The sequence below is a fragment of the Cucurbita pepo genome, chromosome 20 (assembly GCF_057944985.1).
Source record: "Cucurbita pepo subsp. pepo isolate OVF chromosome 20, ASM5794498v1, whole genome shotgun sequence".
In the NCBI taxonomy this organism is placed as follows: Eukaryota; Viridiplantae; Streptophyta; class Magnoliopsida; order Cucurbitales; family Cucurbitaceae; genus Cucurbita; species Cucurbita pepo.
Window position 1 is genome coordinate 9,994,967 of NC_141817.1, and position 14,503 is coordinate 10,009,469.

The following is a 14,503-nucleotide window of genomic DNA, read 5'->3' on the forward strand; positions in this document are numbered from 1 at the left end:
AACTAACCTGACAAATTATTCCAACACATAAATCTGAGTAAAACTATTTTTGTTTTATGTTTTTTTTTCTTTTTCTTGCAAGAGAGAATTATTGATAAGAGATGGGACCATGAAAGAATCAATTTCGTATTGTTATACATCCTCAATAAGTATTGTAGGAAGTCTTGTAATGAGATGCTTTTGATTCCTTACCTCTAACTGAAATTAAGATTCGAGCACAAATCGTGAGATACCACATTAATTGGAGAAGGGAACGAAGTATACCTTATAAGAGTATGGAAACCTCTCCCGAACAGACGCGTAATAGGGAGGCCCAGAAGAAAAAGCCCAAACAGGGTTTCATTGTATAACTCTGAAAGACACGTTTTAAAACCGTGAGACTGACGATGATATGTAATGGGTCAAAAGAGACATATCCAACATATAAATACAAACTTTGAGCTCTTCAATGTACAAAATAATTATTAACATGCACAAAGAAAAAAGTCACTCATACTCCTTATTAGTCACACTCATAAAAGGCTTTTCTACACCCTCTTCCATTTTCAATGATTTTTATTTTTATTTTAATTTTATTTTAAATAATATTCCACATAAAGATAAATAATTTTTATTTTTTTTATTAAAAAAAAAAAAAAAAAAAAAAGTGGTCCATTTGAGTCCAAAGCTGACCGACTTTGGATAGCAGCCGTGTTAGATAAGGAGACAACAAATATAGAGAGAGAGAGATAAATAATCAAAATATTCTCTTAAGATTTCATCTCTCCCTCTCTCTCTCTCCCTATCTCTCTCTCAACTTAAGAGGGTTTTCGTGTTCTTGAGGGAGGTGTTTGAAAAGGTTGAGGAAAATTTATGAGTTTTCGAGGAATCCTATGATTGATTCATATTATGTTGGATTTTTTTTGGGGGAAAATATGTTATTTATTGTGTGCATGTGGCTTTTTAATTTGATTCCTCACTCTCTTCTCTTATGAATTTAATTACTTAATTTTTTTTTTTTTTTTTTTTTTTTTGTTGTTCTTCTGTTCTTGTTGTTGTTGTTTCATGTTAATTAATTGTTGTTTTGTTTTTCAGTTCCGACAAAGAGTGGATATGATGTCTGAATTTGATGCTCTTTCTGGTCTCTCCACAATCAGCAATCTTATTGGTCAACACCATCCTAATCCCAACCCTAATCCAGTACTTGTTCCTCTTAAGAAGAAGAGGAATTTACCAGGAACTCCAGGCAAACCTAACACACTCTTCCTCCTGTGTTTTCTTCTTTGTTCTTGTTTTGGTTTGGTTTTTCTCTCTCTAAATGGGTTTTTTTTTTCTTACCATAATTGGGTTTGGAGAGTTCGAGGTAACCAATGGTATTCCGTTATTGAATCATTTAATTATCGTTTGATATTCTTAATGATCGTCAGATGTTAGAGTTTCTTGGTTGTGAATATCTGAATGAGGCGAGTTGGTGAGTTCGTCTTTCTGGATTTTCTTGGTCGTGAATATCTGAATAGGACGAGTTGGTGGGTTCGCCTTTCTGGATTTTCTTGGTTGGAAATATCTTAATAGGACGAGTTGCTAGGTTTTTTTGGTCGTGAATATTTGAATAGGACGAGTTGCTGGGTTCGCCTTTCTGAGTTTTCGTGGTTGTGAATATCTTAATAGGACGAGTTGCTGAGTTTGTCTTTTTGGGTTTTCTTGGTCGTGAATATCTGAATAGGATGAGTTGATCAGTTTGCCTTTCTGGGTTTTCTTGGTCGTGAATATCTGAATAGGACGAGTTGCTGGGTTTTCTTGGTCGTGAATATCTGAATAGGACGAGTTGCTGGGTTTGTCCTCCTGGGTTTTCGTGGTCGTGAATATTTGAATAGGACGAGTTGCTGAGTTTGCCTCTCTGGATTAGCTGCTTGAGGGCCCGCCTTCTCTCATATTAGTAGTCTTCTACTTCTAATTATCGTCGAGAGAGAATTCAAAGATAGACATGTTCTTATGGCTTAGTTAATTCGTTTTGTTGACAGAGATTTGTACCTTAGTTTTATAAATCATAAAATTTTATTAATTTTTTTTTATATAAACAATAAAATCATTAAAAGTAAGGTTATTTTTAATGAAAATTAAACAGATCCCGATGCAGAAGTAATAGCAATGTCACCAAAGTCTCTAATGGCGAAGAATAGATTCATTTGTGAGATATGCAAAAAGGGATTTCAAAGAGACCAGAATTTGCAGCTCCACCGGCGAGGGCACAACCTGCCATGGAAGCTCCGGCAGAGGACGAGCAACGAGGTGAGGAAGAAGGTGTACGTGTGCCCGGAGAAGAGTTGTGTTCACCACGACCCGTCGAGAGCGCTCGGCGACCTCACCGGAATCAAGAAACACTACAGCCGGAAGCACGGTGAGAAGAAGTGGAAGTGTGAGAAATGCTCTAAGAAGTATGCTGTTCAGTCGGATTGGAAGGCTCATTCCAAAATTTGTGGGACAAAGGAATACAAATGTGACTGTGGGACTCTCTTCTCCAGGTTCCTATCTTCCTCTTTTGCTTCTTCATTTTCTTATTAATCCATGCATTCTTTCACATTCTTCCGCTATTTTTTTTACCCGTCCCACATCGGTTTGGAAGGAGAATGAAACAACCTTTATAAGGGTGTAGAAATCTCTCCCTACCATATGCGTTATAAAAATCTTGAGAGAAAACCCGAAAGAAAAAACCTAAAGAGAACAATATCTACTAACGGTGGGTTTGAGCCGTTATAAATGGTATCAGGGCTAGACACTGAGTGATGTGCCGACGAGGAGGCTGAGCCCCGAAAATGGTGGATTGGGGGGGGGGGGGGGACCCACATCGATTGGAGAAGGGAACGAGTGTCAGCGAGGACACTGGGTCCTGAAGAGGGTGGATTGTGAGATCCCACATTGATCGAGAAGGAGAACAAAACACCCTTTATAAGTGTGTGGAAACCTCTCCCTAGCATACACGTTTTAAAAACCTTGAGAGAAAACCCGAAAAGAAAAATCCAAAAAGGACAATATTCTTGAGTCATTATAAATGGTATTAGAGCTAGACACCGAGTGATGTGCCAGCGAGGAGGTTGAGCCCCGAGGGAGGTGGATTGGGGGGACCCACATTGATTGGAGAAGGGAACGACGGCCAATGAGGACGCTAGGCCCTGAAGGCGGTGAATTGTGAGATCCCACATCGGTCGGGGAGGAGAACAAAACACCATTTATAAGAGTGTAGAAACCTCTCCTTCCTGGACTCCGTTTTAAAAATCTTGAGACAAAGACGAAAAAGGACAATATCTACTAGAAATTTATATTCAATACCTTCGAAAACTATAACTTTAGGAACGAAATTGAAACAACGATAAAGTTGAACGATTCGTAAATGCATGAAATAATGATCGAATTTGTAGTGATAAAAAATTTTAATTTGGGGGTAACTAATTTGTTTTTATGAGCTTTGAACACAGGAAGGATAGCTTCATCACTCACAGAGCATTTTGTGATGCATTAGCAGAAGAAAATTCAAGAATCTCCACAGTTTCAACTCTAAATCATCATCCAACCTTCATCAACAACTTTTCTCCTTCTCCTTCTTCTTCTTCACTAATTTTCCGGCCAAACTTCCCCACCACCACCGTGAATCACTCCAATGTTATCTCTGACCATGGCGGCGACGACCACAAGCCCCGGCAACTGCCACTGTCGCCGCCGCAGATCCCTCTCTGGCTCGACCCTCCACAAAATCCCAACCCCTTTTTCTCCACCGCCTTCTCCGACCACCCTCCATTATTCTTGCCGGAAAATCAGCAATCTTTCTTTTCCGAGCCACTAACGACGACCTCCTCGTACCCGCCGCCACCCCACATGTCCGCCACCGCGCTCCTCCAGAAAGCATCTCAAATGGGGCCCACCAGAACGCCCCCCACGCCGCCAATTCTCTTCAACAACACCACCGCCGTCACAGCATATGGAATGAACAACTCCGCCGCCCCTACCGCCGTCATGTCGGATGGCCGTCCGATGATGAAGCCGATAATGGGTGGCGCAAAAGAAGAAATTGGAGGGCAGAATTTAACCAGAGACTTCCTCGGCGTCGGAAATCAGCCGGTGCATCTCACGCCGGCGGGATCCAATCAATACAGTGATCAAAGCCGCCGCCATTAGAGCGAAAAGCTTCAATTTCAGCTCAAACACACAAGCCTTAAGAAAATTCCATCATAATGGATAATAGAAATAAATTAAATTCGTGTAATATTCCTTTTTTTTTTCTTTTCTTTATTACCGTTTAAATGTGACACAGAATGGAACAAGATCCTAACAAATTAGGGTTGGAAAATTTTCTTCTATAAGCAATGGAATTTAGTTTTTTTTAAGTGAAAAAAAAAAAAAAAAATTCGTGTGTGATTTATTTCATTAAAATTTTTTATGTATCGCGGTCAGCTTCATGATTGTAAAACACGCTTGGTAAGGAGAGGTTTCTACGTCCTTATAAACAATCAATGTGGGATCCCACAATCTACTCCCTTAAGGACCCATCGACGACAGGCACACTCCGGGTGACTAGCTTACACCACTGTAACAACTCAAGTCCATCATTAACAGATATTATTTACTTATCGTTGTCAACTTCAATCTTAAAAAAAAAAAAAAAAAATTTAATATCTATTCTTTAAAAGGATAAATAATTAAAAGGATTAGACATAATTTTCTCAATATCTCGATATTTTAATTTAGAGAATCAGCTAAAAGATAGAATTCAAACTTTTAACGTGAACTAGAGTTATCAGAGTTATCAATACAGGTCATCGTACAATCTGATCATTAGTTCAACTTTCTTCAAACGGATCGAGTTTCAAAAGAAGATTATTACTGAATACGAGCATAGAGTCGGGTCGGCTAGAAAAAGATGAATTTTTTTATTTAATTGTTTAAAAATATTTAAAATGAGAAGAGAGAGAGAGAGAGAGAATGGTCAAAGGAAGGGGCCAATGCATGTTGGAAGAGAGTGAAGGGCATGGAGACATGACTATCAGAAAAGGAAGGGGAATCTGGGCCCTCCAAACCCAATGCATGTGAAACATTTTCATTATTTTATTTTATTTTTTTTAATTAATAAATGGTAACCATTTTGTACATCCTATCATATTTAAATCCCCACACTCTTCTCCTTTCACTTCAATCATTAATTCTCCTTGGTCCCACTTTCTTTTATTTTAAAATACTCGTGACCGTTCAAGCCCACCGCTAGCAAATATTGTCCGCCTTGACTCTTTACGTATAGCCGTCAGCCTCACAATTTTAAAACGCGTATGCTAGGAAGTGGTTTCCACACCCTTATAATATATGTTTCGTTCCCCTCTCCAACTGGTATAAGATCTCACAATTCGTTTACATTTGTATGCCACGTTCTAATATCTGACGTTGATAATTGTCAGATCTTCACTCAAACAAGCAAGATTAGGCTTTTCAGTCGTCTCGAGTAGGAGAAATCAAACGACCTATTTTACTAGTAGTAAGAATGGAGCGAAAAAAGTCGAGCATGGGTTTTGAGAATGATGAGAAGGTGGGATCGGGTGAAAGATTTAGATCTTGACTTATTGTGTATAGACTCCATTTAAGAATAGGTGGGCTCAAGTTTAGACATGGTAGAGATCACTTGCTTGGTTTGTCAAACATGTGACAGGCTCAATCAAAGGCTTCTATTAATTATGCCTATGTGCTAAGTGTAGAGTTTTTGTTGCCACTCCCTCGAAAAATGTTGGGACCTCCCATTTATTTTTTGTTACATAGGTATGTTACGATTGTCAAAATGAGTATAGCTCAATAGTAGTCGGTATGTTGTCTTGTTAGTAAAAAATTTAATATTCTGGTTGTCCTAATAATATAACGAATAGAAATATGACAGTTCTTTTGACGTATAGTAACGGTTACAACAATTGAGAGACTCTTAATGTGAAATTCACATCGGTTGGAAGAGGGGAACAAAACATTCCTTATAAAAGTATGGAAACTTCTCCGTAGCATACACGTTTTAAAGCAATAAGACTAACGGCGATACGTAACGGCCTGAAGCGGACAATATCTACTAGCGGTGGGTTTTGACTGTTACTAATGGTATTAGAACTAGACATCAAGCGGTGTGCTAACGAGAGCGCTAGGCTCCCAAGGGGGTGGATGAGAGATCCCACATCAGTTGGAGGGGAGAATAAATGAAATATTCCTTATAAGGATGTGGAAACTTCTCCCGAATAGATGCGTCTTAAAATCGTGAGGCTGACGACGATACGGGCCAAAACAGACAATATCTACTAGTGGTACATACTCGATTATTATTATTGGGAATGCCTTAATGTTGTAGGGGAGCCCTAGAACAAGAGGGCTATTGAAAAAAATGCCCCACTAATGAAAAGTTGCCTTCATTGAAAATCATGTACTGTATTGTGCCCCCAATTCTATCTAGCATGCCTTGTTTCCTTACCAACAAGAAGCTTGAAAACCACCGGCCATGGCTGCTGGAAAATTCAATTTCTATCTCTATTCAAAAGTCTAAGTTATTCAAAGCATTTCATAATACATTAAAAGACTAATTGAAGATAACTACATTTAGATACAACTTGGCCACCTAGTTACATAAAAGGGAAAGCCATAATTATAATAATTCCATTCAAATGAGTTCGAAATTAACGTGTTTAAATGACTAAAGAGTCCGACCAACTTGAACTACCGAACCCAAGCTGAAATTGAGTTAGGTTAGATTTTTTTTTCGGGTTTGGGTTGGACGATTGAGTCAGTTTCGGAGTTGACATTTTTTAGTCAATGCAACCTAGTCAACCCGTAAATAGGGTTACAACTCTATTCTACCCTACCCTACTCGACTTTTAAGATTATTATGAAATTTTAGATTATTTGATGTTTATAAACCACGCTAGTGATGCGTTGTGACTTGTGAATATTTGATATTTGAGTTTTATGAGATTTTAGTTATTAATGTAATAAATATTGTGGATAAGTATCTGACTCAGTTGGGTTGAGTTCATAACGAACCCGAAAACAGATGAACGAGTTGGGTTAGATTATGAACTCTATTTCCAACTAACAAAAAATTTTAGGTTGGTCCAAAAGATTTTCTCAATCCAACCTATATGTACACTCTTGCCCGAAAAACGTAAGAACTGAAAAACATACCACCGTAAACATCATTTACTAGATAAATTATATACGTAAATTAACACGAGAAATAAGATTTATAAATGATGTTGGATAATCTTTTTTAAGAAATAACATTTGGTTAATTTTTGTTGTTGAAAAAAATAGTAGGGCCAAGTAAAAAAAGATAAAAAAAAAAACAACAAAGAAGAAGACAGCTTTGGAAGAGACAAGAAAACGGCTCATGGTTTTGCGAGCAAGTAGGGAAGAATTCAAGTCCAAAGAGACAAGGTTGTAATGATTCATGGGCATATACAAATAAAACAAGACAAGGCTGTAATGATTCATAGGCGTATACAAATAAAACAAGACAAGGTTCCAAGAATGCACCAAAAAGAATACACAAAGAGCCACATATTCATTAAGTGTTGTTGCAGCAGCCACCCTCAACTACAATACATGGCTATCCATTTCAAACAACAGTGGGTTAGGGTAAAAGTTTGGTCTTTATTGGACCTTTGTCTTGTAGCCCTAACTGGCTTAGAAGGATTTTGATTTGGTGGAGAGGGGTCTTATAAGGGGTTGATAAGAGAACGTTCATAGAAAAATGCCTAGCTCAGCTAGTGTCGGGTTAAGTTTTTATATAGTTCTCGTAAGTGCTACAAAATGAAACTTAACGATAGCTAGAGCAAATGAGTACATCAGTGGGAAACATGTGTTGAGGAGTCGATTTCACCAATTGGATTCACAACTTAATTCACTTGAACACCGTAAAACTATGATATCTCACATTGGTTGGAGAGAGGAACGAAACATTCCTTATATGGGTGTAAAAACCTCTCCCTAATAGACGCATTTTAAAAATTGTGAGGCGGACGACGATACTTAACGGGTCAAAATGGACAACGTCTATTAGTGATGAGTTTGAGCTGTTACAAATGGTTTAAAGCCAGACACTGGGTATTGTGCCAGCGAGAATGCTGACCCCAAAGGGGGTCGATTGTGAGATCCCATATCGGTTGAAAAGAGGAACAAAACATTCCTTATAAGTTTGTAGCAATCTTTTTCTAGTAGACGCGTTTTAAAAACCTTTGGACTCGAAGGGGTGAATTGTGAAATTCCACGTTAATTGGAGAAGAGAATGAAATATTTCTTATAAGAACGTAGATACTTTCCTCCATTTAGTTCCATTTAGTTGAGACCTTTGCCCAGAAGCTATTCACCAAGGCTATTTGGGCCTTAGTTGAGGCTTATTTTGGACTTGCTTGGCCATATGGCCCCAGGCGAAATAACCTATTATCGGCCACCTTGGAGTAGGACAAGGCCAACGCAATTCAGGCAATCCTTCAAGGAAATCAAGTGAGGCTTATAGATGAAGGAGTCAAAAGGGAATGAACGAGAAGTAGAAGCTTCAATGACACTACCGTTTGGGGCTAGGGTCGTTTCAGCAAAAGGAGAAGGAAGGACATGCAATGAAAGAGACTACTAACCTTCTTCTGGTTCCTAGTTACGAGTTCGGGAAGCAAGGAATCCTAAATATAAGAGATCCCGCAAAATAAAGTAGGGTGGGCAGGGCTTCCACAAGGGTCTCCCCTCTTTATATATGTACATACACCTTTGTTTCACTCAATTCTGTTAAGAATCGAAGAAGAAGAGAAGGTAAATTTTGCACAAGTTTTATTATGGAAGTCGGATTTCATTTGAACCCAAAAGTTTAATCCCGATGAACATTAAGAAACTCAATTTTTCCGTAAGTTTTAGTTTTTGATGATATTTGGAATCGATTAGTTTTTTTTTTATTGTGATTGACTAAAAATTGTGAGAAAAATACCCTAGTAAAAATGAATTAAAAGTCCACAGTTGTGAAGAAACTAAGTTAATTCTAGTTGTTGATAGCAGGTTATGAAAATTTAAAGAAAATAGAAAAAAATAGAAAACTGGTTTAGAAATCTGAAAATTTTGACGAAAGAGTCGAATGCGCACGTGATAGAACGTGAGAGAGATTTCAAAATTTTGGAGCTTTGAACACATGGAAATCTAGCTTGGAAGGCACATGTAATCCAAGTAATACTTGTAGGGATCGCTAGGACGTACTAGCATGTGACCATTCCTTGCCTTAGGTAGTTAGATAATACACGTTAAGGACTTCAAGAGGGCATTTTTGGATGAGCATGTAGTATGTCATGGTAAAATTACCGTTATGCCCCTAAGTTAAAATTTTCGATAACCATGTTGTTTTATGTATTGGACTAGGCAAGAAAGAAAATGATGTATATGTGAGCTATTGTGATCTGTTCTCTGGGTGATTGATGGATGTTATCTTCCTGTATAGTGTATTTGTCTTCATAGAGCTAGAGCATTTGAGTTAGGTTGGCTAGACAATGACCTAGGTCAGAACATCTCCAGTAGACTGAGCACCTTAGGATCATAAGCAATGGTTAGAGGGTCTAAACCCTAGTGCTTCTAGACTAAGAAAGACTTCAGGAGTCAGAACAAAGTAGCATAGACTCAGAAGTCTGTATTAAGCCACCTAACCTCCCTAGGAATCCAATCGACCTCCTTAGACCCTCGATACTACTAAGGTGAATTTTAAATCATGGATTACGTGCTTAGGCGATCGATAAGAATATCTCCCTAGCAAAGTATGCATGAGAGAACTTAGTTGAGATTAGGACGCTACAGCTAGTGCGGTTTACATGTTGACCCAGGTCAATACATTTCTAGTAGACCTTGCACCCTAGGATCGTGAGCGATCAAAAGTTTAGATATGTGTGCATCTAGAGATTGGTTAGGCTCGAGGAGCTAACCTCGAACATCTTGGACACGAGAGATGGGATTTAAACTGCTTAGACGCCCTAAGGCAAACATCCACGACATCCAAAAATGACAAAGGTAGTCTCCTAGGCTGATAGTAGTCGGTATAGTGTCTGAGGACCCCCACTTCCCTTTCCATTTCGATACGGTACCATTGATCTATACGTGAGACTAGTTAGGTATGTGTGACTCACTAGTTTGATATATTACCCTACATGATAAATTCATCCTTATGGTAGGGCGTTGATTATGCGGGTAGTCAATGGATTACCCTAAATGGTGGATCTGTCCTGTGGTAGGGTATTGATCATGTGGGCAGTCAGTGGTTACCGTGCATGGAGGATTCATCCTTATGGTAGGGCGTTGATCATGCGGGTAGTCAATGGATTACCCTAAATGGTGGATCTGTCCTATGGTAGGGTATTGATCATGTGGGCAGTCAGTGGTTACCGTGCATGGAGGATTCATCCTATGGGAGGGTGTTAATCATGCGTGTAACCAGTAGAGCTGGCACATATTGGGGGGTAGCACCCACCAACCTTAGGAGACTTCATGGCATGTGGGATGGGTTGACCAGCTAACCTCCCATGGATGACGAGCAATCTAGCACTCACCATGTTGTCTCCACCAGGTACGAAGTCTATTGAAAGTAGCGCCTCAATTTCGAATACCGGTAATCGTTGTGTAGGCTAAGGTAGCTACCCAGGACTATGCACAACAAGAGTAATACACTTAGAGCATAGAGTAAAGCTCTTGTCACTTGCTAGGTCATGGAGTAGCGTTCGAGAGCTGTGTGGTCACGGAGAGGATCGTTCCAGAGTGTCAGTCCATTTTTGCTATAACGACCCTAAATTTCCACATACTCAGAGTCGCTACTAACGTCTCATGCTCATCTATAATGCGGAAATATAACTCTTACATGAACATAATTTATAACGTAAACTTCAAAAACTTTTAAAACAACTTTTTTCTCTAGAAAACACAGCCATGGTCTTACGTGTTTAAATATGAAATACTAAAATTTAGAGAAAACAAAAACAAATACAAAATAAAATTTAAAACAATGAAATGCAAAACCACCTATTCTAACTTAAGACTAGAAATTTAAATATGAATCTACCCTATGCACGTGCTACAGTCTCTGCTAGCAATGCCGCCGTCCTGCGTACAAGTGCACATTGCCTTTTAGGGACCTATCTCTAATCATCTTAGGCGTAGCCTCCAGTCTCGGACAAATTGGATGTGTAGTACTTCCCTACACACGACTCACACGTGCGAGTGTGAATCCCCAGGGTGCTCGCACACCCCCTCGACCCTCTGGTCAAGCTAATCTGTAGCGACGTCTGGAGGTCAGCGGAACCCCATAGTGTCATGCATCTCATGAACACCCTCATCTGTGTGCTTTCGCACCTGTGTGCATTCGCGCTCATCGTACGGTGCGCATCCACACTCATCATCTCTAGGGGAAGTAGCCCTATGCTTATGAGTATACAATATGCATGAGGTCCCTCTAAATCCATCATAATGTCTCTTCTGACACAACCCTCTAGTCTCATCTCTTTGTTACTCTAGGTAACACATACTCGTGGATATTTACATTAACATCATTTTCACGCTCTTAGGGTTGTGTCCTATGTCGATCTAACGACATGATACAATATGACACTCATCATCATATAGCATGCTCAATATGGAAAACATCATCATATTAAGGTAAACGTCACGCAATCATCATACTCATCATATTGCCACAAAGTGCATCAAACATATCAAGTACGACATTCATCAATATATATATATATATACTGAGCACATCATCAGGTATCATAACCCACACATCATCATAACTCATACATCATCATAAGTCATACATGATCATAACTCATATACCGCATCGTACGACACAATTCATACAATTTTTAGCCTATCCTATAGTAAGGCCACTTACTTATACGGGTGTCACCAATTTATCCTTAATGAAAGTTCGATTTTTCCCTTTGTATCCAAGTCAACCTATACGAATCTATGACATCAATTTCATGTTCAATTCTCTAACTCTTACCATTCTTCATTTGCTAAACTTCATGCGACTCTTACCATTCTTCATTTGCTAAACTTCATGCGAGCATTAAAGACTTTGCATGAATAAAGTCTTGGAACGTTATAATATACATTTAAATATATATATATATATATATATATATATATATATATTATTTATATTAAGATTTCATTTTGTATTTTTATTTCGAGTGACTACTTTCTTGTCTTATGATATTCTTTTGTACTCTCCTTTTTCTTTCCATTTTTGTTCAAGACATATTCTTGACCAATTTTTAATCGATTCTTACTCAATCATATTATTGGTCAATTCTGTTCGATTCTTACTCCCAAATCTATTCTTACCCAATCATATTATTGATCAATTACATTGATTCTTGCTCCCAACTCTTCCCTTTTATTTCTCTCTCAGTATTTTTTTTTTTCTTTTGATTTTGTATTTGGACCTTCCCTGTATTTTCTAGTTTTTGACTGCTCTCTTTATCATTTTTTCCTGTGTATGCCTGTATTTTCTAGTTTAGTTTTTCGGGCTCTCTATTTATTTATTTTTTCTTTTCTGCATTTCTTCTTTTCTTTCTTTTCTTCTGATTTTGTCTCCTTATTTATTTCTTTTATTCTGATTTTGTCTCTTTATTTATTTTATTTTTGCATTTCTTCTTTTCTTTCTTCCCTTTTGATTTTGATTACAGTATTTGGCCTCCTATCTATATATATATATATATATATATTTGGCCTCCTATCTATATATATATATATATATTTTGATTTGGTTAACAATATTCTGTCTCCTCTCTAGTCTTCTCTTTATATTTTTCTTGCATTCTCATTAATTGTCTCCTCTCTAGTCTTCTCTGTATATTTTTCTTGCCTTCTCATTAATCCAGATATTTTCTTTCTCTTGTTTTTTTTCTTAAATTTTTTTCTCATTAATCCAGATATTTTCTTTCTCTTGTTTTTTTTCTTAAATTTTTTGTCCTGTATTTACTTCTATCTTCCATTTTTTTGTCTCTGTCCTCTATTTACTTCTCTCTTCCATTTTTTCTCTCTGTTCTCTATTTTTTATATGGACAGATATTAGTCTCAATCATAGTTAATTTTCTATAACCTCATAACCAAAATCTAAATAAATGGGCTAGGACTTATTCTTATTAATTAGACAAAAGGAGAAGAAAATCTGATTTGGATAAATGAAAAAAAATCTGATACACTATCTTTCTCTCCAATAATTAAATTTCCAGCTCTCCTTGTAAATCTGTTTGTTGGTATTTTTTTTTCATTGTAGGAACATCAATGCATCCGATTTGGGATTTTGACTTATGAGTTTGTTGGGGAGAGAGAATTGGGAGAGAAAGGAGGGGTGAGTGGAATTATTATTTTAATTATTTAATTATTTAATTATTATTATTATTATTATTTTTTGGTACTTACATTTGCATTTTAGAGTTTTTGTATTTTGTTTTATAATTGTATTCCAAACTTGTTCCCCATTTGTAATATTGTGAACAACATCCTCTTATAATTGGATTTAATTTTGGTCTTGTTGACTTCTTTCTCTTTTTTAAATTCATTTACAATGTGAACAATTGAAATGAGTCTAAAAAAATATCCAAATCTTAACCCAACCTAAGAACGCCTCTACCTCTAATAGCAACAATGGTGATATTTCTCTAGCTGTCGTTCATATCAATGATTCTTCTATTATCACTCAAAATGATCATCCCATGCAAACAAGGAGCAAGTCTAAAATTGATTGGGCACCAGTTGATTCCTCGATTTTTACATTGGTACGTGTAGTAACCTAAACCCATAATTAACAAATATTGTTCATTTCACTCATTACATATCGTTATCAGTCTCACAATTTTAAAATGCATATGCTACAGAGATTTTCGTACCCTTATAAATAAAATGTTTTGTTCCCTTCTCCAACCGATGTACAATTTTGTAGTACGTTGGCCCAGCCTAAGCGTCTTGCTTATTGTCCATGTCATCCTCTAGCTATGCATCCACTTTTTGGGCAACAAAATGGTTGATTATGGTCAGGTTGGGGACATTGTGTCCCATTTTGGTGCATCTCATGATTTCATAGGCATTGGATGAATTGATTGTAGCTTGGAACACAAACGCCCACTTTGAACACCACATGTACTAATAAGAACTGTTCATTTCCTTTTTGGTTGGTAGGTAGCTTTTAGCATGGTAAGCATTCAAATCATTTTACTTCCATCGCACGAGACTCCCACGTTTTAATGCTTCCCGTTAAATGTATCGTTATAGTAACACCGAGTAAGAATCAAATTATCGACTTTTAAGCTAATAATTATTGTCTTTATTCGCTTCATTTACGTCTCAACCTCCAAAGAGCCTAATTACTTGTTAAACCATAACCAAGAGCCTATCACGTATCTCATTAGTTTCATGAATTTAAAATACATCTACTAGTGAGAGGTTTCTACACCCTTATAAGGAATGTTTCGTTTCCCTCTCCAATCGATGT

The 14,503-nt window shown here is 37.5% G+C and overlaps 1 protein-coding gene across 1 annotated transcript; it reads left to right on the forward strand.

Annotated features, from left to right (window-relative positions):
- The first annotated feature begins 683 nt into the window (after positions 1 to 683).
- On the forward strand, positions 684 to 4,356 carry LOC111783034 (protein indeterminate-domain 12). The gene is made up of 4 exons (XM_023663910.2): positions 684 to 838; positions 1,075 to 1,225; positions 2,105 to 2,501; positions 3,453 to 4,356. The coding sequence occupies exons 2-4, from the start codon at positions 1,093 to 1,095 to the stop codon at positions 4,147 to 4,149; spliced, it is 1,227 nt and encodes a 408-aa protein (XP_023519678.2). The 5' UTR covers positions 684 to 838; positions 1,075 to 1,092; the 3' UTR covers positions 4,150 to 4,356.
- Positions 4,357 to 14,503: the final 10,147 nt, after the last annotated feature.